This window comes from Diplotaxodon limnothrissa, linkage group LG3 (genome assembly GCF_057381915.1).
Source record: "Diplotaxodon limnothrissa isolate DT_005_m linkage group LG3, D_limnothrissa_male_GT1.1, whole genome shotgun sequence".
NCBI classification, from domain to species: domain Eukaryota; kingdom Metazoa; phylum Chordata; class Actinopteri; order Cichliformes; family Cichlidae; genus Diplotaxodon; species Diplotaxodon limnothrissa.
The window spans coordinates 23,551,701-23,568,029 of record NC_140598.1 but is presented as its reverse complement, the minus strand read 5'-3'; the positions used below and the strand labels follow the sequence as shown (position 1 = coordinate 23,568,029).

General features: G+C 42.5%; 1 protein-coding gene across 1 annotated transcript; it reads right to left on the bottom strand.

Annotated features, from left to right (window-relative positions):
- Nucleotides 1-14,096: 14,096 nt before the first annotated feature.
- Nucleotides 14,097-15,500, bottom strand: LOC146635025 (nuclear factor 7, ovary-like). The gene has a single exon (XM_085345024.1). It carries the CDS (start codon nucleotides 15,486-15,488, stop codon nucleotides 14,097-14,099), a length of 1,392 nt encoding a protein of 463 aa, XP_085201150.1. The 5' UTR covers nucleotides 15,489-15,500.
- Between the last annotated feature and the right edge of the window lie 829 nt (nucleotides 15,501-16,329).

Genomic DNA, 16,329 nt, shown 5'->3' with positions numbered 1-16,329 from the left:
CCTCATCTGAGCTCTGACACATGTAGCTCAGTGACAGCACTGTCTCTCTCTGCCTCTCTGTCTACATGGCTGTGAACAAAAATATAAACACTGAGGCTTCAAAATGCAGCATCTACAACACTGTCACTCTGCCTCCACCATGGAGACAGTCTCCATGGTGATGAGTACAATTGGCAGCTGAAACTGTTGTGAACTTCTCCATGAGTCATGTTTCCTGTTTCAGAGCTGCTGATTGGCTCTTTGGGCCCTTTACCTTCAGGAGGTCATGGACGAAGCACTGAAGTCGTTTATCACGTAAAAAATATTTTTAGTTTATAATAATTTGATAAATAATAAAATATTAATAAAAACTGGAGGTTTTTTTAGAACTTAGATTTTAAGCTATTTATGCCTTTTTTGCTGCTCTTTTTTAAACTTATTCCCTTTAAACTGTATTTATTCTTTTTAAAATATATTGGTTATTGCACTGTAGAGGCTGCTGAGGAACAGTATTTCGTTTCAGGCTGTGTAACACGAAATGACAATAACCAATAAAGTCTTGAGAGCTGCCATCATTGTTCCAGCAGGAGGCAGTAAAACACCAAACTGCACCTGTTGTGCTGAAAAGGTGTGAGCATGTGCAGTAACCCAGTAAGTTACCTGAATATCTCTCTCACACACACACACACACACACACACACACACGCACACACACACACACACACACACACACACACACACAGTACTGATACTAATGACTCGCTCTCACATCTATTTGGGTTTAATGTCAGGGTATATTTGTGGATGAAAGTTTTGGTAGGACACATGATGTGGACAGTCTGGTAATCCCAGAATATTTTAATGTAAGAAAACTCCAGACAGCTCTGGAGAAAGTTTCAGAGTAAAAGCCCTGGAGTGTTTTACATGTTATTCTGTTGGATTAAATCTGACGGAGCTGATTCATAAACACTTCACTGCCAGGTATCAGGTGACCTGCAGAGACTGATCCTACAAACACTCAGAAACAGAGTAAACCAAACTGCACCACAGTGATCAGACGAAACCTTTCTGACATGAACACAGCTCCTCAGTAAAAACTGTGAACCAGCAGAGAGACTACACCCAGCACCATACACCACCTCTGTGACACAGTACACCCTCGGGCAGGTGGTGTCCCCATAAACAGTGTGAGAAGCTCTGATTATTTACTATGTTCAAACAAACTGAGTGTCCACAAACGTCTGAGCTCACAGTGAGAGCTGCTGGCACAGTTTGGAGGTGTTCTGCCCCCTGCTGGACACACAGAGCTACAAGCTATTCTATTACAGTTTTTCTCGATTGCTAAAACACATTTCTTGAAACTACGCCTCATATCCTCATAACAGTGTTGCGAGATCAATCAACTTTAGACCAGACAACAAACGACAGAGGCTCTGGAAAAGTGCAATCAAACGATGAGTTTTATTGTCACAGGAGAACAACCAACCATCAGCATACGGAATGTGTTGCTCTGACAAGAATACATTGAGTTCTGGTTTTATAGGACAAAATATCACACCTACGTCAATACAGTTCAAAAATACATGGTGACAGACGGGCAAAAGTTCAACCCGTGCAGACAAGGGTACATCACGTACATATAACCTTACACCGACATATAACTTCTCCTTTCTTCATTACTTGCCTTTTAAGGTAATAACTTCAGGTCTTAGCATCTCTAAGAGCTAATAATTGGACCCTCGTCATTAATCACTAAGTAGAGTACTTTGCAGCCAGTCTCAAACTGAAGAAGAAGACGCTTAGGCCTTCACTCAAACCTGCCACTAGATTAATATGTGTATTGTAAGCATGCATGCAATTAACCTGCTATGTTCTCATCTTCCCTCAGCATGTATCACCTGGACAGTCACGCCAGCGAAGCTTTAGACCTTCTAGAATGGAACATCAACTCTTAACCAAGCACATTCATGCATTGTGTATAAAATGAACTCAACCTGTAAAAGTAGAAAGGTCAATGTAATGACAGACATATTCAATGCAATATAAACCCTGTAGGAAATATTACTGATAAATGATACTGTGAAACATGTTATTAATACATTCTTCATAAGGCAAATTATATGGTATCAATAAAAGAATCTCTGAATCCCAACATTCCCTCTTTTGACATTCCAACAGGAATGTCACCATACTCCATGTTGTATCACTCCCTGCCCCACTCTATGGGTTCCAGGTTCATCTGGTAGATGCCCTCAACCCAGCCAGGGTTCGTAACCCTTGCCACTATCTTTACCAACAATCCTCTGACACAAGGAATGATACAACAACCAGCGATGACCAATATTCCCAAAAATACAGCCAATGAACACATCACTGATATAGCCACATCTTTCCATTGACCAAACACGGATGTCATCCAGAATGCCAGCGGTTTTTTCAATACCTGAGTGCTCATGCATCGTTTTAGACAAATTTTCCGGCCCTCCAGAGCTCGGGTTACTGAGCCATCTGGGGCAGTATTGTTGTTCCATGGCGTCCCTGGTAAGGCTAGAGAGTCTCAGCAAGTTGTAATGAACGTAGTTAATGCGGTCATCATTTTTATTAAGCATTATCCCAAGGAATATACTTTCAAACCCTGAAGCTAGTGGGTCTGCCAGCTTATACTCGTTTGGAACTCCCCTAGGCACTCCTATGGAGTCTATCCTAGTCGGAGAGTTTAACCAGGGGTCATATGCATGTATACCCTGGGTCCCTCTTTTTACCAAAACATGTCTCTTATGTCTGGCTGCTAAGGTACGTGTGTTGTGTTGCTGAATAGTCTTTACCTGATTTCCAATCAGCATGAGTGGAACTCCCAGTCGCACCATCGCACATGTCCCTACGCTTCCCATTGGGACACGAACCAAAAGGGTGCTTTGCCCACAATAATAATACAACCCACTTCTTGCCCATGTTCCCATTAATGTGCTCAGGTCACTCACATTATTCGTGGTTCTTCCCGTGGGTGTGACGGCACACCAAGTAGGGTTGATTTCTCCCACGTGGTACTTTACATTATCTGTAGAAAACCTCAAACATGTATAGTTATCTTGTTTTGGCATAAATGAATTGGCATTCTCCGCTTGCCCTATCGTGTTTGGAGCTGAGATTATTAGTTTATCAGTTAGATTTGTCATTGAGTTTTTAAGTGTTACTCAGGCTTTGGGGTAAAATAAGTGTACCCTAATTACCCCAAACGAATCTGTTCCTGACATGTCCACCCTGATTACCTGATAGAATACGCCTCCCGGGCTCTCTGCTTCAGGCAGTATGTTCCATGGACCTAAGAAGATAGTGACAGGGTTATGAAAAACAGAATAAACCCTTTGAATTACTACTCCTTGCAGGCCTTCTGGCACATTTGGCTGCCATCCTACTCCTGTCCAACCTACCTCATTTTCCCAGGAGCACCACTGACCTGCTGTGTATGTATGGATGTGTTTGCCCCAGGAGGGGCTTTGCAATAAGCATAACTGGAGCATATCATAGGGTGATTACAGACCCACACATCATATGCTCTCCAGCTGCTACTAGCTCCTGCACACTTAATGACGTCACACAAATCAAACGTGAATGAGCTGGTGGACCCTTTAACATAATTTAATTCTATGCCGTTGTATGTGCTGAGACACTCATCACCTTTACCTGACACCTCGCGCTTTAGCCTTTCTACCGATCCCGTTTTAGCAACTATTGTCTCAGGAACTGCTGTGCTGGACTGGCCTCCGTGTTCAGACAAGGGGTCCGGAGTGCCTTGCAAAATACAGACAAAAGACAACAGAGCCATGGTTACTATTATTGCATACAATACACATGTAGTTGTAAGGAACATTTTAATACATTTCTTCCCATTACGTGTCTCTGATTCGTTTGTTTGCATCATGTTATATAAACTTTGTATTCTAGAATTGTTATAGATTTTAGATTCTGGACTGAAACTCCCCTCTTTGTGGAGCCTTTAACTTATCACTGCCCCTTTCTGATGGCGTGGAGACCTTCTAGGCTGCTGCTCTTCTTTCTTTCTTTCTTCAGCCTTCCAGGTGGACCACTGGATGGCCCGTTGCACAGGTGAGAGGGTTTATTCTGCCTCTGTTCGTTGACACCTGTGTTGGTTGAAGCCTCTTTCTCAACCAAGCTCTCATGTGCTGGTGCACACTGCGACCAGTGGTACCAGGTGTCGCCTTTCTCTTCCAGTTGAACTGCTGTAGTCGTTCTGGTAATGACCTCGTAAGGACCCTTCCAGCGTGGTTCCTTCCACTTTCGTTTGAGCACCTTCAGCCACACCACCTTTGCCTCCGGGGTCGCCCTGTTCACAGCGTGTACTCCAGATGTGACCTGTTTTGTGAAACTGGAGATTCTCGCCACCCCTGTGGCCGCTGTGTTACTGGAATGTTCTCCTGTAAAGGATAGAAAACAAAAAGCCTCTCTCTGCTACACCTCACTAATCTACTGTGTTCATCTAATGTTCCCTTAATTATTCAAACTTGGTTCAAAATATCATGTTCTGGGCTCTATCCTTTATATTAACTTTACTTAATCTCAATGCTCTTTATGTGTGTAAAGAGTTTATCTTCTAACCAGGATTCAGTTCATTTTAATCCTTCAACTTAAACATGAAAATAACAATTTCTGCCTCAGTTTTACCATATCTAAATCATCAAACACCCCAAAAGTCCTAAAATGATCCTAAACCCATTTCAAATTAAACCTTAAATCCCTCTTTTTGTGACACATAAGATGTGTTACAAACTCAAAATGCTTCACCTGAGCTTAGAAAATTAAAGAAAAAGGTTAGTCATATCATTTCACACCTCAGCAATCCTCCTCTCAGGTAAACAAAACCTGTGTGTTAACCCAAACTTCACATTTCATACTGAGTTTTCCTCACTTATGATCCAATCTGTGTTATAAGAAAGAAAACTTAAAACAGAACAGTCATCAGTCATGTGCTTAGCCTTAGTCCAGTCTTTACCTCAGTGTCCAGTTGGTCCAACCTTAGTACACCTCGTCCGTCCAGTCACCGTCCATCTACACACATCCATTCATACGTATTCACACCAGGTATTGCTAATAGTGGAGACCCTCGCGCAAATAATCAGCCTCTCCACTCTCAGCAACATGAGCTCATTCATTTGTTTTATTCTGTTTTGTTTTTTGTTTCTTTTTTAGGAAACTAGTTCTTGATGCTTTTGACTGGATTGAATCGCTACAATCCTTTTTGACAGGGACTTAGACCTGATCACAGGTAGGCTTCTCCTCAGCCAGTTGAAATCTGGAAAGCCCACCTTATATTTGCTCTCCCCGAGAATTTGTCAGTGCTGTTGCAGGCCTGCTTAGAACGAAAATGAGAAAAAAGAGAGCTGATTATTAGCTCATGAAAGCACAAAACAAAATCACCTGACAGGTTTTCTTTAAGTGCACTGTTACAAAAATAATGGCCCAATTCTAGACATGTCCATGTTTAATCAAACTCCCTCTACTAAAACAACAAGAACATCTAAAGAAAACTGACCGAATCAATCCATCACCACAACAACCTCAACAACCTTAAGCACAAAAGTTTTTGCCACCTCATAATTTCACCTCCTCAATACACCGAAAGTCTCATTAAAACCACACAATTTGCACACAACAATCACCTCCTTTATGCTCTTTAACATACTTAAATTCAGCATAAGACATAACTCCCTTACGACAACATATAATCACTAAACTATAAATTTCCTACCCAAATCTGCACTTTCTCTTCTTTGGCATGCTTCCTCTCCTGAAAGCCTCAGTCACACACACACAGGAAGCTCCTTCGTCACCACTCACTCCAGCTAATTTGCATACTGAGTCATATCTCAATGATTTGCTGTAACAAGAGAACTTAGCCAGGTTTAATCAGTGTCTATGCATTAATCATCATGGGCTTGTCTTGTCTTTATAAGGTTAATGCATTTTCTGCTTGTGTGTGTGAATTTGCATATGTTGCTTCTGCAATGTGTCAGACTCCTTCATAATTTTGCCTTTAAACAGTCAATTTTCTCCTTCCCAAATTTGCTAACCCAAATTCTGATTTCCCACCTTAAATAACAGCATTCCTTGTCCTCAGCCAGAAGTTAGGGCTCCACTTGCCACTTACCACCTCCGCCTCAGCCCAGCGGCTTTACCCTTGAAGTCCCCGTCTTCTTCACTTCATCTCACCAGTGAGTCTGAGCTCACAGGGACTGAGGCGAGTAATCGTGACTGTGCCTGCCTTAGGTTGTCCCAGGGTTTCGAGGTGGGATCTTACCCGGCATGGGCTATCCAGCCTTCCATACTCGCCTGATACGGGGGCCAAGGGGGCAGGGTGCTATGAGGGGAGGGGACACGCTGGCTCTGGAGTGTAAGCTGCTTCCTTCATTGCATCTTATATTAAACTATCTCACTTCTGATTCTTTCCTAGAATAATTTCACATATGGCACTTTGTGTATGTATGTTTTCTATTCATTAATGTAATTGTCAGTTATTTTCTCTCTTTATTTTACTTTTTTATCTGTTTGTTTGTGACGTTCTACTTTAGTTCTACTAAATCTTGATGTAAAAACAATACACCCTCTTTTGACGCACACACTCTGCAGTTTGCCTACGCACACACTTCTCTCTCAGACTTCCTCTGTTCACACACTCGCCTATGAGTTATTATTATTAGTTATTTATTATTTTGTACACATCACACCTAAGCCCTCAACTTATCCCGTACTAATAAATCTAAAACCAAGAAATCACCTTACATTATATCAAAGCTTTCTCCGTTTTGCACAGCCTACCACATGTTTAACAAAAATTGCTGCCCGAGAAGGCTCCCATATATCAATGTGGTCGTTCTCACAAATTTCAAGCTGACCCTCAAATAAAAGAAAACAACGACCCAGGCAGGCTTCCAGTTCAGCCTCCTCTATCTCTATGCACACTGAAAAATCATTGGGTGACTCCTCTGTCTCCCCGTGCCCCACACAATTCACCTCCAGACTATCCCCTACAATTGAAATTTCAATCTGATATGACGCCAAGATTAGCATTCCCTTATTTATGTGTAACTATATGTAACCTGAATTTTCTCTCTTTTATCAAATAACAAAGGTTATCTTTAAAATTTGTTATTGAACTACTAATTAAGTTTCATTTTATAGTATCGGTGGTAAACTACCCCTAAAAAGTCCACCTAATTGCGTGCTCATTGAGTTACTCCTATTAAGGCTATTTAACAAGTTCAATTTACATATACTCATTAATCTGTCACGCTTATTAGTGGCTCATGGTTGCTTAAAGCCTATCTGACTTGACCACAGAGTTAGAGCATCATTCGATCCTTTCAGGATGACCACTCCACTTACTCTGCATCCAGACAGCTCATAAATTAACAGCCCTTTCAGACTGTAACCCTTTTTACTAACATCACACCTTTATTTCTTGTATATACCTTCAAATCCACCTTAAATCTTCTTACCTAAACGTTGGTTTTAAACACAAACAATTCTTATATTCTACTTAGAAACGCCGTCACCATTCATATATTTACAACAATCATTCAAATCGAGTACTCACAACATTCACACACTTAGAATCACTCAAAATACGCTTTCCTAAGAGTATTTTATCAAACATGCTTTCAAGAATCAGAAAGAGGAAGTACACAACACTCAGTAACTGTGTCTGTCCTCTTAAAAGAGAAAAGAAATAAACACATATGGGACAATTCTCCCCATCTTAGACAAAATGTGACCTTAAATGTCCTTTTCTAAGTCATGTTCTTCTCTATACACAACTCTTGGCCTCCAGGGCATAACCTTTGGACTTATAACTCTGATATGAGTCCACACAGTACAGAGAACCTGCAAGTTCAGTTTTTTCTTTTTTAAATTCTCCACACACTTGAAGAACTGTTTGTCATTTATCTGCCCAAGAACTTCATCAAATGGACCTCGCCGGGTCCAGTAGTCTTTAGCGCATGTATCTCACCGCTGCCAGTGAGGATTTAAAACACTTTCTTGTCAGCATTCACTTATCAAATGGACCGCAGCCGATCCAGCAATATCGACACAATTGTGTATCCTCATGTACACAACTTAATCTTCACTTGTATCACAGCACATCTAGTAATATCTTCAGAATTACTTCATCATAGTAAACATTGATTTTCCTTTAAAATCAATTTACCATTAGAACTCAAGATCACAGCTGACTCGATTCTCTGAATCCTGAGTCAGTTAAACACCTTGCTCAACTCACGGTGTCCTTTTCTCGGGCTTCCTTGTCTGAGCTCACTCTTTTTACCCCGGCATGCGCATTCAGAAGATCCCCTTCTCACGGTAATTCAATTCTCATAGACCCAAAAGTAAGCATATTATCTTATTATTTTTCTGGACCTCAGCGGATCCACCAAAATTCATGTAGGTATATCAACCATTCACCGATTTATTTCTTCCTCAGACCACGCCGGATCTGTTAATATCAACAAAGCTGCACACTCAGAATTGTACAGCTGATTCTTCCCATCAGACCACGCCGGATCTGTTACTTCAGTACAATAAACACTGATTTTCCTTCAAAATCAGTTTACCAAGAGCCACAAAACCATTTCTGACTCGATTTTCTGAACTTCTGTGTCACTTAAACATCCTGACAGCACCAGGTGTTTTCTGTCGGACTTCCTCTTTGAAGATCAAGTATAAAGGGTGTCCGTCCTGCAAAGTTTTTGTTGGGCAGCACATAATTTCTCCACATATTTCCTTACAGCTTTGAATTCTTTATCTGCTGCTTTAGTTGTTCTTGCACAAGACATGTGGATGGCTTTGGTCAGCTGCTCCAGCTGATCATTTAGTGGCTTATATAGCGTTGGTTCACTAGATGTCATAGTTGAGCTCTTTGTTTTGGTTCCTCTGAGATTTCCCCAAAATGGCTGCTATATGACTCCTCCTAGCAAGCTCCTTGAGGCAACTTCCCTATTTCTTTATCAGATGTCCTGCAGCCACCGAACAGTCACTTCCTCTTTTCGTACCCTGCTTGGTATAACACTCACTGACCAGCACTGGGTCAGAACAGCATTTGCTTCATAAATTCTCAAAACAGCCACAATTATCAGCGCTACAAAATAAACACACCACACCAGCTGCAACTCTTGCTCTAAAAACCAATCACAGAGCTTTTATACTTCATGCAACTTGTAGACCGATCCTCAGTAAAAAGAGGAAGTGCGGGCCAACCCAAAAACTGCGCAGTTGTATATTTCAGATACCTTAGACCTGCACAAAGTTAAAAACAATTCTCTTCTCTTTCTGTTAGAGTCAAACTCACACCGTTCAGCAAGGCCTGTTATTTTAAATCACCAAGAGACAAGCAACGTTATTTCTTTTAATCTTAAAGAGGCCTACAGTGCTGGTTTCTTCTCCTGTTAAAAGGGGAAGTAAAAAGGGGAAGTAGGCTGCACCCAAATATTAACTGCACACTTTTTCGCCAGAGAGAAAAGAAAGGAAAAAGAGACTTTTAAAAAGCCTCACACAGCCAGCCTGCAGGCGCTTTAAATTATGGCACTTTAAATTATTTCAGACAGTTTCTTACGTCACAACCATAGTTCAGTTCAAGCCGGATATGCACACTGCCGCTCGTCTTTCAGACGGCAATAGGAATAATCGACAAAAACACAGCTTTTCACGGACCACGGCGGGCCCAAAAATGCACAGGTAATAGCAGACTTCTCACTTTCAATAATCAGCACACTTCACTACATGAGCTTTGCCTAAGTTTCTCTTCAATCATATATCAACACCTCGGACCTTCTTGTCCGGTATTTATTCTCAACACATGTCACTTCAAACTCAATTTACTGTGCCCCTCAAGCTCACAGCTGGCTTGAGTCTCTTAAATCCTATGTCAACTCCTCGGACTTCTGTCCGGCATTTACTCTTAAAACATGTATTTATTAAGTGTCTCTCAAGATGATCACCTCTGCGATCACCAGGGCTATATCTGAGGCCACAAAGTCTCAGCGGGGCCCCACCCCTAGTTTAGTACCCAGAAAACGTCTTTCCGGGGGGTGGAATCCTTCGGTTCCGTGACTTTAGACACTTCTTAATCCCTTTATTCCTTACACACAAATCAGTCTCTCTTCTCTATTTCTTCAACAATGACGTCTCAAGTTACTTTTAGCTCAGTACTGCTTTTTCCTAGTCAACCGTGAATGCAACAATTCTCTGACCACACTGTGACTCTGCCAATTCTCTCAAATTTCACTTTCGTTGCAAATAAAGATTTCTATTTTAAACAAAACTCAAAACAGAGATCAACGGATGACCACTTGACTACTTGTTTTAGAATTATACTCCAATACAGCACAATTTCTGTTTAAGAGGTTTGTGCCTTACCTTTTTGTTCTGTGGGCCCAATAGTCAAAGTGATCACCGTGACGTCTGCCGTCTGATCCACCGATCCGGCCTCAACCTTCGCCGACAACAAACACCTGAACCTCGTTCTACTGATCCTCAGTTGCCCGCATTCTCCACCAAATGTTGCGAGATCGATCAACTTTAGACCAGACAACAAACGACAGAGGCTCTGGAAAAGTGCAATCAAACGATGAGTTTTATTGTCACAGGAGAACAACCAACCATCAGCATACGGAATGTGTTGCTCTGACAAGAATACATTGAGTTCTGGTTTTATAGGACAAAATATCACACCTACGTCAATACAGTTCAAAAATACATGGTGACAGACGGGCAAAAGTTCAACCCGTGCAGACAAGGGTACATCACATACATATAACCTTACACCGACATATAACTTCTCCTTTCTTCATTACTTGCCTTTTAAGGTAATAACTTCAGGTCTTAGCATCTCTAAGAGCTAATAATTGGACCCTCGTCATTAATCACTAAGTAGAGTACTTTGCAGCCAGTCTCAAACTGAAGAAGAAGACGCTTAGGCCTTCACTCAAACCTGCCACTAGATTAATATGTGTATTGTAAGCATGCATGCAATTAACCTGCTATGTTCTCATCTTCCCTCAGCATGTATCACCTGGACAGTCACGCCAGCGAAGCTTTAGACCTTCTAGAATGGAACATCAACTCTTAACCAAGCACATTCATGCATTGTGTATAAAATGAACTCAACCTGTAAAAGTAGAAAGGTCAATGTAATGACAGACATATTCAATGCAATATAAACCCTGTAGGAAATATTACTGATAAATGATACTGTGAAACATGTTATTAATACATTCTTCATAAGGCAAATTATATGGTATCAATAAAAGAATCTGAATCCCAACAACAGTAAACACAAACCCATAACATCTCACTCAATTTCCCAAACATCCTTTTTCCAGGTCAAAATGAAGCTCTACACCCAAAACTATTCACTCCTGCTGAAAAACCAAACTTTGCCCTCAGACATCAAACAGAAGCCCTCAAAAACACACACACTACAACAGAGTTTTGCACACTGGTACAATTAATTCAAAACAATAGTTCCAAAACAATTAGGTTGCTTATGGTTCTCCCCTTCAAAACCCTTGTCACATGATAAACACAAAAGACGCAACCAATGTATGTACAGTGGCACATTGTCATTCATGTACTATACAGTACAACACACACCAGAAACATTATCCCACCTCAGCATCTTGTCTTTGGTCTGGGTCAGGCCAGAGAATCTCATCCACATCACAGGCTATATTGGCCCCAGCCAGGCAGCGGGGGTAAAATCCTCTTGCATGCCTGATCCACCCCTGGCATGCATCTACTGATAAGTCTAGGCAGGCCTCTTCCATGGCCTGAAGGAGGTGAACACGGACATAAGGTTCTCGGTCATACACTTTCCACCGCCATGCCGAAAATAACTCCTCTATCGGGTTTAGAAAGGGAGAGTATGCAGGCAGAAAGATATTAGAAAACCTTGGGTTATTGGTAAACCAGTCACGAACCAGAGCAGCGCGATGGAAGCTGACGTTATCCCACACAACAACGTAGTGAGGCTGCTCTGGCTGTGCTGGTTCCCTGTAGTCCAGCTGGAACATATGTTGTCTTAAACCATCAAGAAAAGCAAGGAGAAGCATAGTGTTATAGGGTCCTAGTACGGCATGGCGGTGGAGTACCCCTCGTTGGCTGATGGCTGCGCACATAGTGACATTCCCCCCACGCTGACCAGGGACATTTACAATAGCCCGATGGCCAATTATGTTCCTCCCCCTTTTCCTTCTTTTGGTCAGGTTAAAACCTGCCTCATCCACAAAGATTATTTCATGGGGAAGAGGCCGTCCTTCAATCTCAAAGATTCTCTGCAAAACACATAACACAGTAGAGTCAATCGGTACCCTGAACCACAGTTCAAGAGTGCTGCAATGGCAGCATAAACTGCCATGCTGTGATGGTACACAATACTTTATACAGTATCAAAACTCATACCTGAACATATTCCACACGTTGGTTTTTCACTCTGTCAGAGTTTCGTTCGAAAAGGGACTCGGTATGCCTGTTTCATCCGGAATTGATTCTTTCGGAGGATGCGGTCAATTGTGGAGAGGCTGATGGCATTTATGCCTCGAGAAAGATGATCATCCTCAATCACTCTCCTTTGAATCTCTTGCAGGCGGATTACATTATTTGCAATTACCATGTTTACAAGTTCCCTCTCTTGCTCCTCCGACAAAAGCCTTAACCTGCCTCCACCAGGTGGTCGTCTCTGTGTCCTACAAAAATAGAAGCACTCATTACTGTAACTGTCACACATTCATTTTACAGGAAAATAATGGAAACATACTGAAACTCAAGACACATAAGTTCAGTAACTTAAACGTTACTGTACAAAGCAGTCTTACTGCAAGTACACCTACCTGTTTTCCTCCCTGAAGGTTCTGATGATGGAGGCAACAGTGAAGCGACTCAAATTTGGTTGTACTCGTTGCCCAGCCTCCCTCATAGTCATCCCATGGACAAGGACATGGTCAACTAAAGTGGCTCGAATTTCATACGAGACTGACTGTCTTCATGCCCTTGCTCTTCCCCTTCCTTGTCGCCGTCGTTCTCCACCTCCACCTCCTTCACCACGTCCTCCTCCTCCTCCACCTCTCCCTCCTCCTCCACCACCTTCCTGTTGTCCTAGACCACCTCCTCCTCCTCTTCCACCATGTCCTCCTCTTTCACCATGTCATGTCCTCTTCCTCCACCACGTCCTCCTCCTTCACCACGTCCTCTTCCTCCACCACGTCCTCCTCCTTCAACACGTCCTCTTTCTCCACCACGTCCTCTTCCTTTGCATCTCTTTGGATCCATTGTTTCAAACCTGAATGAGCTGACTTTGGCCCTTTTATCTATCCATCGCAGGTTCTGATTGGTGTGTGCTAAATTTTGACTCCTAGTGTTTCCACCTGGTTAATTGTGTGCTAATTGAGCTCAAGCTATGCTGACTTAAGTTAACATTATTGCATGCTAGTGCTTTCTAAATGACTACATGGTGTAAGCACTGTAAAATGTAGGGATTTGCAGTAACAGTTCACCAAATTTGAGTTATGTGTCAAAGCAGGGAATAGTGTTTATAGTTCAGGGAAATGGGTGAGCTTTTTGAACAATAGCGTTACGGTTTTGAAATTTTAGTTTAGAGGCCTGGTTATAGTGTTTAAGCAATCGAGAAAAACTGTAATACACTGAAATCTCATTTGTGTCATGAAGAAAGTCTTTAATCAAACAGAATTCAAAGATCAGAAACATTTCATATATGGAGTTAAACATGAATCATTGTTTCAACAACATATTTATTGTTGTCATAAACAGACAAGAAGACAACAACAAACTGCTCCTCCCATTCAACACATGTCAGTCCATATCCCAGCAAACTAAATCATCTCCATTTACACAATTCTAGTTTGGGGAGTCATTCAGTGAGAAACAGTGAAATGATTTTCCATGTGAAAAGGTGGACAGCAGAAACAGAAAGAAAGAGTGAAACTAAAAGAGAAACAAAGAGCTTTGGAACAACGAGGCAGCAGGAGGACAGCTGCAGTTTAACAGCTTCAACTCACTGACAGGAAACAACATTAGAAACATCATCATCCTCAACTCATCTGCTGCACTGACACTGACACCTTCAACGGACACACCTTCACTTTACCACCATCATCAGTGCTAATGTATGGAAACATCCTGTGAGTGAAAGTGTGTGTGAAGGTGTGTATGTGTGAGTTAGTATCAGGATCAGAGAACGACAGCTTTCCTCTGTTCCAGTCCAGATTCACTCTGATCCTCTGGAGCTTCTTCTGGACTGGGAGAGCAGTGACAGCTGATGGTGAGTGTGTGTAGTAAATACCTTCATGGAAAAATATTGTCCATAATCCAGACAGTATGACTCCCTTCCTCTGCACAGACTCTGCTGACACACCCAGTACCCACCATGTACTGTCTCCAACCTCAACATCCCAGCTGTGAGTCCCTGAGTTAAAGCCCTCAGAGCCCAGGACAGAGCAGTAATAATCAATCCTCTCTGGATTATCAGGAAGCTGCTGCCTCTCTCCTCCTCTCACACTGGTCAGATCTTCAGACAGGATGAGTTTTGGATTTGCAGTGTTTGGGTCCAGAATGAGAGGAGTGTAGGAGACCATGTCCTTCATGTTGTTCCAGATGTTGAAGGTCAGGTTGCCCAGGTGTTTGGCCTGGTCTATCAGAGCTCCTGCGGGCAGCTGTGGATCATCCAGCAGGGGGCAGCGCTGGACTCTTTCCACTGCAGCCTTGTAGTTGTGCAGGAATGAGACGTCTTCAGCTCTCAGCTCCTCCTCTGTGGCTCTGACTGTGTCTGAAAGAGCTGCTATCTCTCTGCTCAGAGCCTCCATCTTCTCCTTCATCATCCCACTCTTCTGCTCCTCTTCCTCCCTCAGTGCAGCCAGCCTGGCCTCCTCTTCCTCTTCTAGAAACTGCTGAAGCTTCTTAAACTGCTGCTTAATCTGCCTCTCTGTGTGTCGGGCCTGGACCTTAATGTGTTCTGCTGTTTGATCAAATTTCACTTGAACTTCTTCACAAACCTTTAACTTCTTCTTTAAGGGCTCCAGAGTTTCCTGAAGTTCCTTCTTGTGTTGTTGTGCAGCTTCATCGATGGGTCTGAATCTGTGATTGGTGTGTTTTTCTGAGTCTCTGCAGATGTGACACACTGGCTGCTGATGGTCCAGACAGAAGAGTCTGAGTTTTTCAGAGTGCAGACTGCAGAGATCCTCTGAAGCTCTCTGATCTCTCTCCTGTAAGAACGACTCACACAGGTTCTTTAAAGCCAGATTTAAAGGTGGATCAGACTTTGAAGATCTTCTCTTACAAACTGGACACTCGTGTGTTGGTCTCTCTATCCACCATCTCTTCAGACAGTCTTTACAGAAGCTGTGGCTACATGACAGAAGAACAGGATCTCTGAAGACCTCCTGACAGACCGGACAGCAGAGATCCTCCTCTGATCTGGAAGCCATTGAGTCTGTGAGTGAAGCTGAAAACAGCAGACAGGAAGTACAGTCAGTCCTGGCTCCCCTCCCTCCTCTACCACCTTCACTGAAACTTCCTTTGAGTCGTGTTTTTGCTCAAACTCACATTCAGTGTGTGGAGCGTCAGCAGCTTGAAGCAGCAGTGTTGGAGTTTTCCACTTTTCTCTCCTGTAGCTGGACTCACTCAGAGGAAGCTGCTAGTTTGGTCTGAGCTCAGTCTGATCGTCTGTGCGTCTCTCTTTACTGAGGACGAAGAACTTTCTGTTTCCTGGTTTGTCACATTTGAGTGACGTGAGGGGAGGAGAAAATGTTGCTGTTGGACTTTTAACTAAGGTGTGTTTCAATCCTGCCTGCAGCTCAAAAGCTGTAAAAGAGGTTTTGTGTCTTTTCACCTCCACAGGTCACAACATGAAACCTGTTGTGAAGGTTATAAAATAAAGTGTCACTCGGTGGTGCAGCTGTTTGTCAGCTTCTATTTTAGACTTTGTTCTGGTTCTTCTTCAGGTTCCCAGCAGTGGGAGTGTAATGCAGTCACACACACACAGGTGGTGTTAAGGTGGACTCACTTAGTTACAGACAGTGGTGTTATTTCCTGTAACTAAGGGTGTGTTTCACTCCAAAGTTCAGACATTAACCTGCCAGAAGTTGTAAAAGTTACTAATAAAGAGCTTTTCTCTCATTTCACATGTTGTCCACAATCTCCTCGTGATTACCTCTGGAAAGCCCCGTGGCACAGCTCTCCATCCAGTGCAGCTTTATGGTCATTGCTGTGGTTCCAGAATCTTCTCATGATGACCAGTAGGTCCCCAAACAGCATGACCTTTGACCT

What these genes read in the sequence shown, in the direction of transcription:
- LOC146635025 (XM_085345024.1), bottom strand. Translation starts at nt 15,488, where the DNA reads ATGGCTTCCAGATCAGAGGAGGATCTCTGCTGTCCGGTCTGTCAGGAG.